Source organism: Carettochelys insculpta, chromosome 2 (assembly GCF_033958435.1).
Source record: "Carettochelys insculpta isolate YL-2023 chromosome 2, ASM3395843v1, whole genome shotgun sequence".
Taxonomy (NCBI): domain Eukaryota; kingdom Metazoa; phylum Chordata; order Testudines; family Carettochelyidae; genus Carettochelys; species Carettochelys insculpta.
In genome coordinates, this window is record NC_134138.1 from 28470380 (window position 1) to 28491007 (window position 20628).

Here is a 20628-nt window from a genome sequence, read left to right on the forward strand (position 1 = left end):
CAGAGTTCCAGTAAGAGGAAGGAGAAAATTCAGTTGAGTGTCTTCGGGTTAAATTTAGAGGCAGAAGTAACAGAGGTGATGTTGTAGTTGGTGTCTGCTATAGACTGCCAGATCAGGGAGATGAGAGAGATGCTTTCTTCAGGCAGCTAAGTGAAGCTTCGAAATCACAGGCCCTGGTTCTCATGGGAGACTTTAATCATCCAGACATTTGCTGGGGAGGTGAATACAGCAGCACACAGACAATCTGGTAAGTTTTTGGAGAATGCTGGGGATAACTTCTTGGTGCAAATGCTGAAGGAACCAACCAAGGGCCATGCACAACTTGACCTGCTGCTCACAAACAGGGAAGAACTAGTAGAAGAAATAGAAGTGGGAGGAAACCTGGGCTGCAGCGACCATGAGATCGTAGAATTCAGGATCCGGACAACAGGAAGAAAGGTGAGCAGTAACATACAGACCCTTGATTTCAGGAGAGCAGACTTCGACTCCCTGAGAGAACTGATGAGCAGGATCCCTTGGGAAATGAAGATGAAGGGGAAAAGAGTTCAAGAGAACTGGCAGTATTTTGAAGAAGTCTTACTGAAGACACAGGAACAAACCATCCCGCTGCACAGTAAGAAATGCAAACATGGTAGGCAACCAGCTTGGCTTAACGGGGAAATCCTTAGTCAGCTTAAATTCAAAAAGGATGCATACAAGAAATGGAAACGTAGACAGTTGACTAAGGAGTACAAACCTACGGCTGGAGAATGCCAGGCAGTAATCGGGAAAGCGAAAGCCCAAGTGGAACTGCAGCTGGCCAGGGATGTGAAGAGTGACAAGAAAGGTTTCTACAGGCATGTTAACAACAAACCGGTTATCAGAGAAGGTGTGGGGCCGTTACTGGATGAGGGAGGTAACCTGGTGATAGATGTAGGAAAAGCTGAAGTACTCAATGCTTTTTTTCCCCTCAGTCTTCACGGACAAAGTCAACTTCCACATGACAGTCCTAGACAATTTAGTATGGGAAGGTGGAGGGCAGCCATCTGTGGGGAAGGAACAAATTCTGAGCTATCTAGAAAAACTAGATGTGCACAAGTCCATAGGTCTGGATTTAATGCACTTGAGGGTACTGAGGGAATTGGCAGAGGTCATTGCTGAACCTTTGGCCATTATCCTTGAAGACTCTTGGAAATTGGGGGGAGGTACTGGATGACTGGAAGAAGGCAAATGTAGTGCCCATCCTGAAAAAAAGGAAAGAAGGACAATCCTGGGAACTATAGACTGATCAGCCTTACCTCAAACCCTGGGAAAATAATGGAGGGAATCCTCAAGGAATCCATTTTGGAGCACTTGGAAAAGGGAAAAGCGATCAAAAAGTAGCCAATATGGATTCACCAGGGACAAGTCCTGCCTGACCAATCTGATTAGCTTCTGTGATGAGGTAACAGGCTCTGTGGACATGGGGAAGTCAGTGAATGTGATATACCTGGACTTCAAGGCTTTTGATATGGTTTCCCACAACATCTTTGTCCGTAAGTTAAGGAAATATGGATTGGATCTGTGGACTATAAAATGGATAGAAAGCTGGCTTGATGGTCGGGCTCAGCAGGTAGCGAGTGGTCAATGGCTCAATATCTGGATGGTGGTCGGTTTCAAGCGGAGTGCCACAAGGCTCGGTTCTGAGGCCGGTTTTATTCAGCATCTTTATTAATGACCTGGATGAGGGACTGGATTGCACCCTCAGCAAGCTTGCGGATGACACAAAACTAGGGGGAGAGAGAGATACTTTGGAGGGTAGAGAGAGAATCCAGAGTGACCTGGGTAAATTGGAGGACTGGACCAAAACAAATCTGATGCGGTTCAACAAGGAGAGAGTCCTGCACCTGGGGCAGAAGAATCCCAAGCATTGTTATAGGCTGGGGACCGACAGGCTCAACAGCAGTATGATGGAAAGAGACCTAGGGGTTATGGTGGATGAAAGGCTGGATATGAGTAAACAGTGTGCCCTTGTAGCCAAGAAGGCTAACGGCATACTGAGGTGCATTAGGAGGAAGATTTCGAGCAGATATAGAGGAGTAGTTGTTCCCCTCTATTCAGCACTGGTGAGGCCACATCTGGAATACTGTGTCCAGTTTTGGGTCCCCCAGTATAAAAAGGATGTGGATTTGCTGGAGCAGGTTCAGTGGAGGGCAACAAAAATGATTAAGGGGCTGAAGCACAAGACCTGAGGATAGGCTGAGAAATTTGGGTTTGTTTAGTTTACAGAAGAGAAGACTTAGGAGTGATTTAATAGCAACCTTCAACTTACTGAAGGGGAGCTCTAAAGAGGACGGTGAGAAACTGTTCTCAGTGGTGTCAGATTACAGAACAAGGAGTAATGGTCTGAAGTTGAAGAGGGAGAGGTGTAGGTTAGATATAAGGAAAAACTACTTCACGAGGAGGGTGGTGAAGCATTGGAATGCGTTGCCTAGAGAGGTGGTGGATTCTCCATCCCTCGAGGTTTTAAGTCCCGGCTGGACAAGGTCCTGGCTGGGATGACTTAGTGGGGGTTGATCCTGCTTGAAGCAGGGGGCTGGACTAGATGACCTCCTGAGGTCCCTTCCAGCCCTATGATTCTGTGATTCTATGAATAACCTCATTTAATTCTTAAAACAGGGTATACTTATTCATAGAATTCTAATGTAACAGCTTAATAAGCTGCACCACCATCACCTCCCTGTTGTTAGATAGCTTCTTTGTGTATGTTAAATCTTTCCATTTTGCTAGACTATCCCCAACACAATATGCATGCTAAACAGCCTTAGAGAATGAGATATTTATTGTTCACAACGAGCTTGGCCTTCAGGGAAGAACTGTGAACTATCTAACCTGTTAGGCTGCTGAAGCAGGAGTGTTTTTGGTTTTGCTTCCCATCAGTATGCTGTGCAGTGTGTGGCCCAGGAGTCCTAACTTTTCTTTTTCCTCTCAGCAAGTCCATTCGCCCACAGGAGCTGTTCAACACAATAAAATAGGATTGGTCAGTATGTTAGGAGTCAACATTTTAAATTGCTTAATAAAAGATTACTTAGAATCTACATGAGTGACATCTTACTCTATATAGTACCATGTAAGTTTACAGTGCTAGTTAGTTCCATTTAGATGGTATGGAGATATACTGAAGAGCAATAGGAAATCATAACATTACTAAGGTTTTGTCTGCACTAAACACTTTTAGCGACATAACTGTCTTGCTGAAAGTCAGGCATGCTTTTATTCACGCTTAACAATATACTTCCACAATCACCTCCAATGAGCTGGGTTGAGAGCACTACTGCCACCAAAAAGCCATTTACATTGCCAATTTACTGTGGCAAACGTTTGTCTTTTGGTGGGAAGGGAAAGTTTAGGTACCTGTGCCTGTCAAGATTTTTGTTGCTCAATTGGCAATGCAGACAAAGCCCAGGAACTGATCAATCAGATTTATCTAAACACTCGTTAATGAGCATAGTGTCAGCTGACTTTATTAAGAATATTATGTGTTTGCTGATCAGTTTTAGCAGACTGCCACATGAGCTGTCTTTTGGAGTTAAACAATCCTATATTTGGAAAGAGAAAGTTGAAGACACGGTAGAAAAGATGTCAGTTATACTGTATATGCAACTATTTTCATCAAACTAATGACCAAGAGATTACTGGAAAAATAAATAACTTTCAGTGCTAGGGAAAAAAATAGGGGTAGTATGCTTTCAGTGAACTCCTTTTGTAATTGAGCACAGTAGCATAATATTTAATATAATGAAAACTTCCTGAATTCACAAATGGATCACACAAAACACTGCCAACTACTGCACTTAAAAAGGTCATATACCAGTCCATTACAGGAGACCATCTTAATTATAACAATCTGATAGCCTACTGAAATGGTGGGTGGCCCACTCGCTAGCCTAGGTTGCCCATCACTGATATAAAACAAGTAATCCTGTAGCACCTTAAAGACTAACAAACATATTAGGTAATGAGCTTTTGTGGGTAAGACTGTTTCAAATTTGCAGCAGATAATAAGAATCCAAGGTTCATATAGCAGGAGGAAAAAAAGCAGGGAAGGGAGGTCACCTGTTGTTAATGCAACAACACCTTGTGGTGAGTGGACTTGTGTTCCAGTGAGCCTGAAGCAATGGCGCAGGGAGTCCCATACTCCTGGCAGGGTCACCCATGGCCAGGATCTGCAACTGAAAGCAAGAAGAGCCATTTTTTCAAATTTGGTTACCAAATCAATACATCAAGAGCCCCAATGCACATGAACACAATACCGTTCTCTATAGTCAAACCAAACTCTCACCCCTATTTTAAGAGCAATACGCACATTTATATCCATTAGGAAGTTGTTGCCCCCCTCTCCAGGCTTTACCTGCCTCAGCTGTCAAATCCACCCCCTCATCATTAAGCTTTACCCTGCCATCCTGCAAACCTGTCCTCCATCCCCTGGTTAACCACTTCAGTCCCAACCCACCCCCACATCCCCAGGATTTACCTGCCTCAGATTTTCTGCATGCTGCCCCCTCCCTCAGCTGCTGAGGTATGAGGTGGCGGCGCAGAGCTGGTGTGCCCCCTGCCCCGCTGCACATGCAGATGGTGTGGTCCAGGCAGCAGCAGCAGCAGTAGTGGGTGGGTGCTTCAGAGCTGGTGGCAGTGGTGGCAACAGCAAGGGATGGCGGAGCAAACAGCTGGTGGAAGAGTGTCCACCTCTCTTCCCCCTTTGACTGTGGTTCCCTGCTGTGGTTGGAGTGGAGTTACCCACTCTCCCCCTGGCTGCCACTACTGAGCACAATGCCCAGAGGGGCTGCAGCAGCTAAGCAGTGCCAGCCAGGCAGGTGGGTTCAGGGCAGCAGCCAGAGGAGGATGAAACCCCTCCCGGGCTGGGAGCAGAGGAAGTGGTACTGTCCATGGCCAGTGGTGAGCCTGCTGCTTTCTTCCTCCCATCTCCTTGGGTAGTTGGGGGGTGCCTACCCACAGCTCCCAGCAGTGGCTGGTGTGCAGCATGCTGTTGGCGGGGGGGAGGAGCCGGGTTCCTGATTTGCTCCTCCACTGCCACCTGTTAGCCGGTGGCCAGGTAATGTGCGGTGAGGTACTCCCCTGGGTCCTAAGCAACCCAGTTTTTTACTGTTAGAGCAGGCAGCTCCTAGCACACTCACCCACGGCCAGGCTGTAGTAACCAAACGGTTAAAGTTCTTTTGTTGTGCCGGCTGTGTTGCAGTGACAAAAGGGTTAACAAAATAGTTAGGCTTGGATCTTAACTAGTTACAAGTTTATTAAGCTACAGTTATAAGCGTGCGGTTACAAAAGGCTATTGTTTACTTCTTATATGCTAGCAAAGTACAGGTGTTAACAAGTTACGTTACAATCCAATACAAAGATATCTGTTATCATCTAACACAATGATATCTTGGCACAATGACATCTAGTTACAGAGCTCTAATTCTTTAGCTGTGCACAAAAAAAAAAGTCAGAGACCTAGCATGGGTGTATCTTACCCTCTCTGCGTCTCTCGATACCAGCGTACCCAAGCCGGATCGGTCACTCAATTCCGCGGAAAGACGAATACGAGGTTGGGCGTCCCCAGTTGTGGACCTCGGGAGGCAATCACCTGACCCGACCAGCAGGTAGTTGGTTGAAATGCACTCAAAGTTAGAGTTCTGCTGGACCCACCTTTTATACCCCTTTTGGGTTACGTATTCTCTTTCTTATCTATAGTGCCAGATCATACTGGTCTGTCTTTGTGACTCCAGTTTGTTACAAGGGCATTTCTACTTAGTTTGCACTTGTAAGACAAGAGATAAGCAATTTAGGAGTACAGGACATTCTTTTGTGCGGGCGGGGCACGTCCCCTTCTGGGTGATTGTGTGTGCATCATATTGATCAATGCCAGCTGGGGTGATTTCTTGAGGGTTCACCCCCCCCTCTCATGTTGACAGTCTGGCCTGTTAGCCTTCTAGCTGTACTTTCTGCTTCTCAGGGTCACGATAAGCTAGCATATCTGGGCCTCAATGAGGGCATCAAAGACTGTGCTGTCAGCAGCCATTTCCGTGCCCTGTGTGCTCCTCAGTGGAGGGGGGGCAATGAGCAAGCTGGCTTGTAAGGGGGAGACTCTGTCTGGCTACATTCCACCCCCTGATGCACCACACTACATCCCAGAACGCAAGGTGGTGGTGATGCCAGCACCTTTTGCCCTCCTTGGGGGAAGTCTAAAAGTGCCCAATGATCCGATCAGTACGTGGGGAATCGCGGAACTGGCTAGGATCACTTGTCAGCTCCATGTATTGGATTTTCGTGGAGGAGATAGCCACGTCAATTAGTCTCCTGACGATGCACAGTGTTATACAAAACACAACTACTATGATAAGAACAATCAAAATAGTGGTTACAATAGAATGCAGGAATGGAGTAAGAGAAAATTCTAATTGTTGAGCTAACCATTTTAACCATGAGATCTTTCCATTCTTAGTTACAGCATGTAAGATTTTAACTGCATCTTTGATGGCAGATACATCCTGTTTAATCTGTTCTGAGTGTTTACCTAAAAGTGGCAAGATTGGTTAATTACAGCACAAACTCCTCCTTGTTGGGCCAGTACTACATACTTTGAGACCCACCCATCCCTTGCTGACACTCAGACAGAGAACAATTAGACAGGAAGGCAGATGGGAATTATGGTCTAATCCAGAAAGTTCAAACCAGTTACTTCTACCCACACCAGCGTGGGTGGGAGGACGGGACAGAAGGGCCCAGCTTAACCTTGGAGCTTCCTCGCACGCGATGGCTTCCACTCCGAGGAATTACAAGCAAGACACTCAGTTCCACGAAAGTTTAAACCGGTTACCTCTACCCACACCAGCTTGGCTAGGAGGACGGGATGGAAGGGCCCAGCTTAACCTTGGAGCTTCCTCGCACGCGATGGCTTCCACTCCGAGGAATTACAAGCAAGACATTCAGTTCCACCCTCCCAGCACCCGGAACGACAAGGTTGTCAGGGACTCAAATCCCAGCAAGCCTCATCCCGTTATGGGGTACAATAACAAAACTAGAACCAGAACTAGATTCCTTATCCATGTAGGAGTTCACCCTATCACAGCATGAACCCCAGGGGCTGTGGCGAAGGTAGGAGTGGATGTCGCTGTCATCAAAACAGACTGGTCCCCACCAGAAGATGTTGCTCTTGTCCCACCAATCATTCAGGTTCAGAGGGACAAACTCAATTCCCAATGTGGTAGAGGAGTTCAGCAGGGTACACATCCAGTAATCTGTGGCACCAGCGGTGGAGACGATGGACTGGATGGCATTCCTGAGGGGATGCTTAGGTGTAGCAGAGGTCAGCAAGGTTGTCAGGAAGATGACGAGGAGTTCAGGTGCCATGCTGTCATCTGGGTTGAAGGTAGCTACAACACAACTAGGCCTATAGCAATTACTAAGAGTCTATTAGTATTAATATGGCATCTAGCAGCATGCATATATTATATACATTAAAGTTCTTTGGTGTGTACTGATGTTACAGGTGGCCGTTGCCTTGCTTCCTCCCAGGGAGGTGTGCATTCCAGGTGGTTCCTTCTTTTCTGGAGAGAAAACACAAGGTCAGCCGGTCTTGGATGTGATCCAAGCCTTGGTAATGGTTATTGGTTCCCTTTTAGAGTCTACACCCCCACCTTTGTATGAGTGCAGTACATGAGTCTGTGTTCCCAGACTAGGGTGTTTAATTACAACAGTATCTCCAGGATTAGATTTGGAGTCCTTGAGTGGTGCAGCCGAAGTTGAGGAATTTTTCCCTGTAGGGAAGAATCCTCTGCTGATTGGACTGCCTGTAGGGGTTTGCTCGTTGTTTAGTCGCTGCACCACCTCATCCAGCCTGTTTTCCCAAGTACTATCCGTGGGCTTCAAGTGGCTTTTTAACAGCCCATTCCAGTGCTCGACTATGCCGTTGGACAGGGGTCGGCAAGGGCGGTGGTAAGTCCATTGAACTCCATGCTTAGTAGCCCACTCTTGTACTACTTTGTTTTTAAAGTGTGAGCTGTTGTCGGACTGGATTTCTCAGGGGTACAGGGACAATTGCTGTTAAGCGGTTTAGTCCCATTATGGTGGAAAGTCCTGTTGCCAATGGGGCAGGGTATGCAAAACCAATTGCTGAGACAACTTCCGTTCCAGTCAGGAGGTATTTACACCTTTGCCTGGTAGTAGGAAGTGGGCCAATGTAATCAACCTGCCAGGTTGCCCATAGTGTTTTCCCATCTCTTGGTCTGCCAAATCGTTGTCCTTCAGCTATGTGTTTTCAGGTTTTAGCACAGATAGTACAGGCTTGCAACAGGTCTCTGGCCTGTTGGTGAGTGATAGGCCACCCCCTGATATGTGCTTGCCGCACCAGCTCATCACTCCCTGTGTGCCCCAGAGTCTCATGTAGCCATAGATATAAACGTTCCCAATCTACTTGGGCAGCAGAGATTTGGGCTGCTGCATCTGCCAGGTTATTTAGCTGTGCAGCTGGAGTGTTATGCAGTCCATCGTCTCCACCGCTGGTGCCACAGATTACTGGATGTGTACCCTGCTGAACCCCACCTTCTGCACTCAGAGTAGGGAACAGTCTTGATAGGGGATTTGAGAGTCCTGGAACGCACAAATATATACAGTAGACCCCCAATTTACACAGAGGTTGCATGCTTGTGCAACCCTCCATAAGTCAAATTTCAGGTAACTCAGGTGTTCACCAAAACTCTGGGTGAAATATATTATTAATTTGATGGTCAGTTTCAGACCTCCCCCCCCCCCATGCACTTCTATCATCGCATGTGTCACACAGAATGGGGTAAACAACAAGACACTTTATTGCACTTAAACTTAATATCCGGTTGTCATTAGGAGTTAAATAAAGAAAACTATAAAGACCTCCCCCAGCATAGTCTCTCATACCCAGATGGATTTACGTGAGTATCAGGTAAGATGGATTTCTGCTTAATAAAGACGATGCCTTTGCTCTGCTATTCTGTTCCTCTGCTTTCTTCGTTCTTCCAGTCCTTTACTCTTGAGCTCATTGTCCTGCGTGCTGACAGCCTGTAACAAAATGTTCTGTGCGTGCAGGTAAGTCTAACTATTCAACCTAACAACAAAATTTCAAAACCAAGCCTGAGTCTCACTATCTTCTGGGGGACTATTCCACTTTGCCACCAGACAGGGTGCCAAAAGATAGTAAGATCCTCAGTCTCCCTTTGGCTAGAAGAGAGCCCAATTTCCCTGTCAGGTGACCAGCTTCAACTAAGACAGATGGATCAACTAAGACAGACCCAGAAGGTTCTAAACATCCTTCTTATATAGCCTTTTGGTTGCTTGGCAACTCTCGCCAAAGCTCCAGGTTTTTCCCGCCAAAAACCTGAGGCTACTATGACTCTGCACTCTGGCCTCCATATAAAACAAAATGGAGTCAAGAAGGCTGCCATCTTGTTCATAAACTTTAATAAGAAAATAAAAGTAACCGATTTCCCTTAACCCAGGGAGTCATGAAACTGATCTGCGTAGCAGTGGCGGGAAGCCGAGAGCCTTGCTCTGGGCTGCCTGCTGCTCACAAGAGGGGAAGCTGACCAGCATTACTGCCCTGGTAACTTTCCCTGCTCCTGTCAGTGGTGGCAGCCTGACTCCCACTGCCCCTGACAGAAGCAGGGAGGCTGCTGCCCCCGACAGGAGTGATTTTCCACTCCTGTCAGTGGTGGCAGCCAAAAGCCTGACTTTCAGCTACCGCTCCTGTCAGTGGCAGAGGCCGAGTGGGCTGCCGCCCAGACAGGAGCCAGGAAACTGACCAGCACAGCAGCGCTGGTCAGTTTCCCAGCTCCCCTAAGTGCCAGGCAGCCCAGAGCCGCAATAACCCAATACAAGTGCAACTCGAGCACCCCTATCTCGGGATTTTACTGTACCACTATTGTTCCATAAACTTGGGACATGGAACTAACCCTGACACCCATCCTCTCCAACTACTTCCTGGACCGGTGGGCAGCACCTGCTGTGAGACGCCCAAGGGAGGAGTGAGCTCGCGCCTACAGCCTTACCCCACGCAGCAAACCCCACCGTCATCCCCTGCCTAATCGAAGAACACAAACACTGCGCACGCGCGACCGAAGGCTCGTCTCACGGGAGAACTTTCCCCTGTTGGCGGCGAGATGCGCATGCGCCTTCTGGCCGAAGCGGTCCTTTCTATACTTTTGATTCCACCCCTCTCCCCCCTACGCCCAGCGCTTCCCTTTCGCCGTCTCGCTCAGGCACTTGCAGATCCCGCCCTAATAGCAAGTAGGAGTTTTTTTTTTTTAAAAATGCTTAAAACCGGATTTGACCTTTCAACTGCCGGAAGGTCAAAGGTTACTGACAAAATGGCGGCCGTCGCTATTGCCGGCTTTTCTGGTGGAGTGGATCCGGTGGGCGCTGGGACGGAGTTGCACTGAGGGGCCCAGCCGTCCTTACAGTCCCCGAGAGACGTTGCTGTTGCGCAGCAGCCGCAGCTTCCCCAGCCAGGAACCGGAGCAGCTTCAGGCGCCTCGGCGCCACCAAGTCAGGAGCAGCTCCTGTTCGCGCAGGGCTGCCGCCGCGCCGCGCCCCACAGCACCTGACCCCACCCGGCAGGAGCCGCAGAGCAGCCCCCGCCGAGCCCCATCCCTGCTTTCCCGGCAGCGGCGGCAGCAGCCACCGCCCCCATCCCTGAGCGCTGAGGCGGTAGCCTCGCTCCCGCCAAAAAGTAGCGAACGCCTTAGCAGCTCGCTCCCACCCACCTATTAGCAGCCGGCCCGCAGCCCGCACTGCCCATGCAGAGCATGCCTTCCCCATCAGTAGTTGCCAGACCTCTCCCGGTAGCCTCCAACACCTGTTGAGCAGCAGGCCCGCAACACCTCTTTTCCTTCTGCTCTTAGGAGCTCAGGTTGTGTGGCTTCCACAGTGAGAGGCAAGAGATTTGTCGTCTCCTTGCTTCTGTGGAAGAGAACTGTGTGTCAGGTACATAAGTATCTATAAAGAGACCGTATATTGTTTCCTTTATAACTGCTGCATCTCTGATCTGGTCATGCCTGAATCTTGCGAGCAAGATGGGCTGGTGAGAGAACAGTGATGAAAGGGAACTTGACAAGGGGAAATACCAAACAACCCATCCAAAGACCTCTAATGAGGATGATACTGATGCATATTTGACTCAACAGTTCTGTGCGGCTGTGCAGGATGAATAGGAAGAAAGGTGACAAGGGATTTGAGAGCCCAAGACCTTATAAATTATAAGTATTGACTTTTTTATCTCTTTTATGTGCTTGAGATTAGTTTTCATTCTCTTTATTTTGTAATCTGCAAGTTTAATTCTATAGGCTGTATGCTCACCAAAAGTTGGCCTTTAAAGGAGGGTTTTGAGTCAAGCCAAATGAAACTGGGGTAATTTTAAAGATGCTTTGAAATTATTGCCGAACATTCAGTTAGACTCAAATCTTACTCTTTAAACATTCATGTGCCATATTCCATAGGTACAATATAAAACGTACACAATTTTCTTGTACTTTTTTTTTCTATCTACTCTTCAAATTCAGTTTAATATTTAGAAGGATAACTGTTGCTTTGTAATTAACGTATAAATATTTTTTTTCAGCCAGAACTTAGTTAACAATTTTGTTTATTGTGCATGAAGAAGAATATAATTTTGTTAATTGTTTCATGGGTGTGTGTACTCTGTAGTATGAACTAAAGTAAACAGTGGCAAAAATTATTGTAGGCTCAGTCATGCATGTTCTTTGCAGGCATGCAAAGGTCTGCCTGCACAGAATTTGAAGAAAGTGCAGTTTCTCATAACACAGCTGTCTGTCTTCCTGTTTCATGTATAGGATGTACGTATATGGTGAGAGAGTCAACTTGTAAGAGAAATTCTTGCTCCTTATACCCCGTCCCCTGTCCTTCTCCAGCACTTGTACCTTTGAGACCTATAGCAGGAGATAGCCAGTCTTACTCTTTGGCAGCTGAGCAGTGGTAGAACTCCACCAGGTTTATGGTTATTGATTATATACTCTAATAATTAACGTTTCACATATTGATGGTTTTAGTGTCACCTTTGGGATGCACTGTACAGTTCCCATTTCATTGATGGTATGTGGCTATTCACGTTTATAATACATCAGAGCCATTCTCTCCATTTATTTATTGATATATATTTACATACTGAATGTGTATACAATATGTATGTAGACACTGACATAAAGATTGTTCAACTAAGATTTTCTTTGAACTATGTTAAAGAAACATGAGAAATGATATTGTCTATATCCTTATTTTAAATGCTTTTGTTTTTTCCAGCACAACCCACCAGGTAGTTTGCATCAACAACATAAATTTTCAGAGAAAGTCTGTTGTAGTAAGTACATTATTTGCAAAAATACTAAAAGTCAAGTCCAAAACCAAGATTTTCTTCTTTATTTTTTGAGGAAACATAACTGCATAAAAGCTGCATGTGGTCTGCATCTTCTTTGCACTCTCTGGCTATGTCTACACTAGAAGCCACAGTCGACAGGGAAATCTTGACGGAATCTCTGTCAACAGATTGCATCTGTACGCAACTCGGTTAAGTAACAGAGAGAGAGCTGTGCTAGTCTATATACTATGAAAACAAAAAAGCGGTCCAGTAGCACTTTAAAGACTAACAACATAATTTATTAGGTGATGAGTTTTCGTGGGACAGACCCACTTCTTCTGGTATGGCTATGATCTGAAGAAGTGAGTCTGTCCCACGAAAACTCATCACCTAATAAATTATTTTGTTAGTCTTTAAAATGCTACTGGACTGCTTTTTTGTTTTGACAACTTGCTCTGTTGACAGAGAGCTGCCAGACTGTACTGCCCTTTGGGGCCAGAAAGCAAAACGGCAGCTCTGCAAAGGGGCTGCCCAGCAACTGGAAGCCCTCTCTGTCGACAGAAGTGTCTCCATTGCGCTTCTGTCGACTACTCTGTGGAGCAATTGTTATGCCTCAAATTTTTGAGGAATAATACTGGTGAGGCAAATGCAGAGTTCTGGCGAGAATCTGTCGACAGAATGCTTTAAGTGTGTAGCCGCTCTGAGCTGGGTAGACAGCAGATCTTTTCTGTCGACAGAATTCTCTAATTTAGACCCAGCCTCTGTGTTTTTATCAAGAGCCTGTTGCAGGACCTTTTCATCTGAAAGGGGACAAAGTTTCAGATGTATACATACAGGGTGGCCAACATTTTGTGCCTTAATTTATCGAGAATTTGATTAAAGTCGTCTTAGTTTACTTGGGCTACAAGTACCAAACAAATCTGTTATCTTAAGTTTTTAAGAGATTCTAATAAATTTAGGCCTTAACATATTGTGTTACATTCAGATTTTATTTTACACAGGCCTATTTAAAATTATAATTTAAATAAAAAATACAATTTTTGTAAATAATCTTATTTTTTTTTCTGTTTGCTTTTTCCCTCCCAAAAATATCTATTTTTATCACTCTGGTCAAAATTGGCTTTTATATCTCTAAAAATAAATCATCACAATTTGAGCTAATGCCACTGTTTGTTTAAGGGTTAAAGTAGAGATTTTAGACCCTGATCCTGAATTCATATGGACTAATGGCTCGACCTTGGCAGCCATATGGAACACTTGAAGTTAATGGAGCATGGAAAGAGTTCACAAATCTGCATGTGTGGATTATGTTGCAGGATTATCAGGGCTTTAGGTTATAGAAACCTGAGTTGTACTGCCAACTTTCTTAGTTTTATGGCTGAGAATATCCACCTTTCAAAAGTTATAAGTAGTAACCTACCATATTCATAGCCATGAAAAACATATCATGTATTAAGAATTTTAGTCTCCCACTGTGAAATCTGGGTTTTGTGCTTATATTATGCTATAGTATACAATTTTACAGTGCTTTTTATAGTATGTTATGCAGTTTTCATGGGGGAGGTCAATATTTTCATGTCATGTCCCAGAAGGAGTTGTAGGGGAGTGCAAAGTTATTTTAGGGGGTCCGCAGTACTGTTTCCAGAGCTGACTGGCTGGAGAGCAGCAGCTATTGACCAGGCACCAGCTCTGAACGTAATGCCTTGACAGCAGCAGTACAGAAGTAAGAATGGCAATATCATAACATGTCACCAGTCTATATTGCTGCCTTCAGAGCTTGGCATCCAGAGAGTGGCAATTGCTGATTGAGGACACAGCTTTGCAAGCACCAGTGAGACATAATGGTGGCAATACCCACACGCACAACTTTTTGGGTCAGCACCTCTGCAAGAACAACACTGAAATTTTAGATTTTAATAGCTGAAATCATGAAAATGTATAATTTTTTATAATCCTGAAACCATGAAATTGAACAATTAGGCCATGAATTTGGAAGGGCCCTCGTTATAAGAAACATCCCATTTTTAACTTTTATGAAAGGTTGTTCTCATTTAGAACAAAAAACTATTTAGAGCTATTGTTTTATTCTGGTGTTCCTTTTAAAATATTAATAGACAAAGGAATATTTATATGGAATGTTTTAATATGACGGCATAATTAAATGATGATATTGTTTTACATATTTATAGGGTTATGTGGAACTAACTATATTTCCCACGGTTGCAAACCTGAATAGAATCAAACTGAACAGTAAACAATGCAGGATATACAGAGTCAGAGTCAATGATCTGGAAGCAGCTTTTATTTATAATGATCCAACTCTGGAGGTTTGTCACCATGAGTCAAAGCAGTAAGTAACTTGTTTGAAATTCTGTGTATGAGCTGTCTTGTTTTGTGATAAGTCTGTGTTTTTTTCACCGGCAGATTTTGACTTGTGATTTTTCTTACGGTTAACATCAGTCTTTGTAAGAAAGAGTTAGCCATTAGCTATATCATAGTTTCTTTTGTCAGTTGCTTTTGAATTTTTCATGAAATAGTTGAGTATACAAGAGAGTTTGTCTAGCTTTGCCCACTAGTCTAATAGTTCAGCTATAAAGTAAAATATAATCTTCAGTCTTTGATCTGTTCCCTTCTATAGTGCTGTACTAGAGAAATTTCATTACTGATAGTTGTATTAAAGTTTCTTTAAAAACAGCTAGAAGTCCTGTGGCACCTTATAGACTAGCAGATTTTTTGGAGCGTAAGCTTTCATGGGCAAGAGGACCCTCTCGTCTTTCTTTACTTTGCTATGGCATCAAATATTTTTTTAAATGTACTTTGTTAGATATATAAATATATAATATGTGGCTCTTTGTACTCTGTTCATCGCTATTTTGGCTCTTTCTCTAACTGTTTGACCACCACTGGTTTCTTCGTAAGCTTGTATCAAGCTGTTTTGGTACTACCCATCTTGAGTGTGTTTGTATGAGTATCCTATGCCTCGTACTTGTTAGAAATGTGTGTGATTTTTGTATTGCCAGCCCTATTCATTACCAAGTTCTGTGAATTTTGCAAGCAAGCATGTTTGTAACAGGGTTTCGCTTCTTCTTACAACCTGACTTTTGCTAACTCTGCTTTATATCAGCAAGGCTTGACCACTGCTTTTGTCTAGTCTCTTCTACCAGGGCTTATGTTTCAGACTCTCTTTCTACTACAAGCTAGTTTACTGGAAAATTAACTGTTAAGAGGCTAAGGCCTGGTACATGCTACACACTTACATTGACAAAAGATGCCGTATGTCAACCTAATTATATCAGTGTCTGCACAATAGCCAGGCTCCAGCTGATCTAGTACCCAACTAAACTGACATGATAGTGCCACCTCCATGAGAGGATAAGGCTTATGTTGGTGTGGTTGGGATGACAAGTCTTTGTCATTCTTGTAAATTTCACAACTCTGCATTTTGAGTAGTGAAATTGACACTCCCTGCTGAGAGCCTAGTGCTTCACTCACAGGTGGAGCTGTCCTCCCGGAGTAGTTGAGGGGGCTCTCTTCTATTTGTCCACATTAGAGACAGCAGCTTACAGGTAACATCTTTGGAGAGAGTTAGGACAGTTCTCTTGTCATGCCAATTCTGTTCTTGGCCTCTCTGCTGGAACTATCAGGAATGACATCAATTGTGGCTGTTGTAGTGTCTCACATCTACATGCGCAATTGGACTAAGACCTCTAGAACCATTTCACCAGGCCTTGGCTGCATTTAACTTAGATTCTTGAAAGCTGTAGGTTCAGTATCTCATTGCTAACCAACTGTGCCAAAACTTGAAAAATCCACTCTGCCCAGTGTGATCCAGTAGATGGGGCACTGGCATGGATGTCGAGATCTAACTCTAGTCCTAGCTCTAACATCCACTCACTGCTGTTCAGTATCTTGTGCACACCATGAAACTGACCGTCATGTTAATGTCATAGAGCTGATACTTGGCATAGTGGTAAAAATCAGCAGACGCATTCTGTGAAATTATTTTTGCATCTGGATGGTCAAATACATAGACACTAGCATCTTTTCTACACAAGCAAACTTTTCTGTCATAATTCATTCTTTTGAGCAAGGAGTAGACCACACATGGTGAAAGTGTGTGTCATCTACCCTATAGAATACACCCTAAGAACATAGGATGGCCATAGCGGGTCAGGCCAAATGTCCATCCAGCCCGGTATTCTGTCTGCTGACAGTGGCCAGTGCCATGTGCCCTAGAAGGAGTGAATCGAAAAGGTAATGATCAAGCAATCTGTAGCCTTTGACCATTCCATGTCCATCCTGGCTAATAGCCATTAATGGACCTAACCTCCATCAATTTATCTAGCTCTTTTTAAACCCCTGTTATAGTCACCATTGCTGTAAGTGATGGAACTTGCACAAGTGATGTATTAAGTGAATGGAATTTGCTAATATGCATAGTGGGAGTGACCTGTTCCCTCTTACTCCAGCTGCTTTGGTGTTAAGAAGGATGATGATTTCTACTCCTTTTTCCTTTTGCCAGGCTCTTGGCTTCTGTGAAAGAGTCCACTAATCACCCACTTCTAAGACTTAAATTTTTGGGTCCTTCTCTCCAGTGAACAACTCCATTGTCTGCTCTTGAGGCAGCTGTTCATAGCTTTCCCAAGCAGTGACAAAGAAACTGGGATAGTTCTTTAATATTTTGTGGCTGTCCACAGGATTTTGAATAGCGTCTCTGAAAACTGGCTCTATTTTGTTCAGTTTTCACTCAGCTGTAGCTTGGGAAAAAAAAAAAGCAGCGGCAGAGTTATAGTGAGTAATCTGTCTGCACTCCATTTGTTCACATTTGGTTCATCTTATGTTTGTAAAGATAAACTTCACAAAAGCTAGAAATTGTTTTCCTTACAATTAAAGCTTAACTTCTTTAGCAGTTGATAGCATTGTATTTTCCAGCTGAAGAGAAATGTGTCCTACTCAGGGTTGGTGAGTAGATAAATGTTATCAAGACTGTTGCTAGAAAGTTGTTTAGTTCTGTAAGTCCTGTCCTGAGGCATCCAATGTCCCAAAAATATAATTCTCAGAGACAATCATAGCTGTTTTTAGAATGTTTTCTGGCAGTTAAACTCTAAATACTAATAGAGTTAATAGGTGGTATCTGCTTACTTTCTTAACTTTGATTTCCCAATGGATGGCCACTCCAAAAAATCACAATGCTTTTGTAAATCCTACCCAATAAAGGTAGGAAGCCTGAAGCCCCCACTTTGTGGAGATAGGGTGTCATGAATGAATGCCTGTAAAGGTTAATACTTAGAGGACCTGGGGTTGGGGTAGGGGGAGTGGCCAGGTAAACCAATGGGAGGAAGAGAAATTCTTTTGAACTGAGAACAACTGCAGTCTGAGGGGTCTTTTTGTGGCTGATGCAGAGAAGACAGACAGAAGAGAGTGATCCTAAGCAGCTTGAATGGATCCAGTAAAAATATCCTGGTTGTCTCGTAATCTGAATATAGATATGTAATGTGGCAGACTGCTGCCTGTGGGCTACAGGTATCTGCAAGAAGGCAGGTATACTGGCGGGTGGGGTAATGCCTTCCTGTTCCCCGGGTAAACCCAATTAAGGCAGGCAGCTGGGGGCCTCGTTAAGAATCAGCCACAGCTGAGTCTAATCAGCACTTGTGGTCAGCTGATGCCCTGCACTCCCTATAAAAGGCTCCCCACCTGGTAGCAGGGAGGGAGGTTTTGGAAGGTGCACTGGAGGCAGAGCAGAGCAGAGCAAAGCAAAGCAAAGCAAGAAGGTACCATGGGGAAGCGGTGGGTGAAATGGCCCAGGGTGAGGTTGCTACATTGGGGCAGGGGTGGAGGCCCTGCCAGCTGCTCTTGTCCTTTTAGGGACCCTGGGCCGGAGTCCAGGGTAGAGGGCGGGTCTGGACTCTCCCCACCCTTTCTCAGAAGGTTACTCCACTGGAGCAGGTGCGGGCCTGTAAGGGGACTGGCTTTATCCTCCCCGTTCAGGACTTGCCTATGATGAGGATGGCTCGCAAACCAGACACATCTGCCTCTGGAAAGGCCTGGGCAGATAATGGGTCTCTGTGAGTCTCTGAAACACAGTAGAGAACCGCCAGGAAGTTCAGGGACCCACAGGGGCTGACAGGGGCAATTGTCAAAGTAGAAAGGAAATGTTTAGTTAGACAATATCAGGTAATTGTTTATTTTGGAGTTGGCCTGGAATTTTTCAGGCTGGTTGATTATTTTCCCCCTGTACTCTGTAACTTCTAAGATGAATCCCAGGGAAGTAATTCCCTGTGCTGTGAGATTAATAATCTTTAGTTGCTTTAATTCCATCTAGCAGCTAAGTATGCTTATTTACCACCTGATTATTCTTCTATTTTTTGTTCTGTAAATAAATTACCTTTTTTTTTTAAAGGCAGTTATTTGATTTCCGTGTCCTATTGTCTGTGTGAATGCCTGCCTAAAGCAAAGTCAGCTATCAGGTTACAGCTCTTTGTTTCCAAGTTATCTCCCAAAGACAGGGTGAAGCTTGGGGTTCACCCCACAGGAAGATATCTGTGTGTCTTCCTGAGTTTAAGGGGCGGTTTTCTCACCTGGTGGTGGTGGCAGTGAACTATCCCGCAGGGTCAGGGAATTTGTGACTTTGTGGAGGTGTTTTTTTTTTTTTTTTGAAGCAGAGTCGATAGAGGCAAGTTATTTTTAAGGTTTTAGTGCACCTCCACTTTCTGCCCTTGAAGTGTCAGAGTGGGGAAGCAGTCTTGACATAGGGTCATACATTCTTCAGCACTGACCTGTCTGTACTTATGAGCTAGTGAGCAAACCCTCCAGAGAGCTACATTTGATCTCCATCAACTCACAGAACAATCATTTTACCAATCTATAGACTTGGATAGTGGTAGACTTAAATCAAAGAAAATACACAGATCTGACGTAAAAGGATGCTCTTGTGTTAATGTCAATGCTATAGCAGACCAAAAAATTCTCAGCAGTACAATAACATACTACAAAAAGCACCTCAACGCCAGTGATTGTGGCACAAGAGCCCAGCTGAAGTGGGAGCAACTGAAAAACACAATCTATGATACAACTCTTTGAGAAGAAGGAAAACGGGACCAATGACTGATTAGATGTATATTACAGTGTACTGACAACAGTCATAAGGCCAAATGCATAGCCCAAACCATCTACAAGTGAAACACTAAAGAAAAAAATCATACAAGCACTCCAAATGGCAAGGACAAAAGTACAATACACTTTTCAACATGATGCCAATGACTAGTGGCTAAATTTATGTGAAATCATCCAAGTAGCAGCTGATGCGGGGAACATCAGAAACATGTAGAATGGTATCAGGAAAGCCTTGAGTCCAGCTTCAGAGACAACAGTCCCACTGAAATCATCAACCACGCCAAGCAGATGCATTGCTGGGTAGAACACTATTCTGAGCATTACTCTAATGAAAGTATTGTTATGGACGCAGCCCTCAGTGCAATTGAGAGCCTGCTTGGTATGAAGCAACTTGATGATAAAGTTCACATTGCAATAGATGGCTTTCTTAATGGAAAGTCCCCCTGAAAAGACTGCATACCATTAGAGGTCATAAAGTGCGGAAAACTATTCCACTGCGACATCTTCATGAGTTGACCTTCTTACCATTCCAGGCAGGGCAAGTACCATAATAAGTGAGAGACATCAACATTATTGTGCTGTAAAAACAAGGGTGACAGGAGCAAGTGTAACAATTATTGTGGTGTTTCCCTTCTTAATATTATGGGAATGGAGGGAGGGGTTGGGGCTGAAGTGGCTAAACCTGGGGATTGGGGGGAGGTTTGGGGCTGAAGGGATTGACGGGGGGAGCGAGATTTGGGGCTGAAGGGGTTAAACCTGGGGATTGGGGAGAGAGCGGATTTGGGGGCTGAGATGGGTGGAACAACTTTCTCAAAGAGTAGTTATTAAGGGTTCACAGTTGTGCTGGAAGGGCATAACAAATGGGGTTCCTCAGGGATCTATTTTGGGACCAGTTCTATTCAATGTCTTCATCGACAATTTAGATATTGGTACAGAGAGTACGCTTATTAAGTGTGCAGATGATACCAAGCTGGGAGAGGTTGCAACTGCTTTGAAGGAAATACTCATAATTCAAAATGATCTGGAGAAACTAGAGAAATGGTCTGAGGTAAACAGGATGAAGTTTAATAAGGACAAATGCAAAGTACTCCACTTGGGAAGGAGCAATCAGCTTCATACATATAGAATAGGAAATGACTGTCTAGGAAGGAGTA

At 44.5% G+C, this 20628-nt stretch overlaps 1 protein-coding gene and 1 long non-coding RNA gene across 2 annotated transcripts in view; one reads left to right on the forward strand and one right to left on the reverse strand.

Moving 5' to 3' along the window:
- Window positions 1-5249: 5249 nt before the first annotated feature.
- On the reverse strand, window positions 5250-10063 carry LOC142008444 (uncharacterized). Its single transcript, XR_012644148.1, has 2 exons — window positions 8914-10063; window positions 5250-7568 (listed from the first exon to the last, which is right to left on the reverse strand). It is a non-coding gene; the product is annotated as an uncharacterized LOC142008444 (long non-coding RNA).
- Window positions 10064-10366: 303 nt separating this feature from the next.
- TAF2 (TATA-box binding protein associated factor 2) overlaps window positions 10367-20628 on the forward strand; it is a 119500-nt gene continuing 109238 nt past the window's right edge. The window contains exons 1-3 of the mRNA XM_074986732.1: window positions 10367-11246; window positions 12310-12364; window positions 14551-14711. Coding sequence (XP_074842833.1) covers window positions 11194-11246; window positions 12310-12364; window positions 14551-14711 — 269 coding nt within the window. The 5' untranslated portion in view covers window positions 10367-11193. The remainder of the gene's footprint in view (window positions 11247-12309; window positions 12365-14550; window positions 14712-20628) is intronic.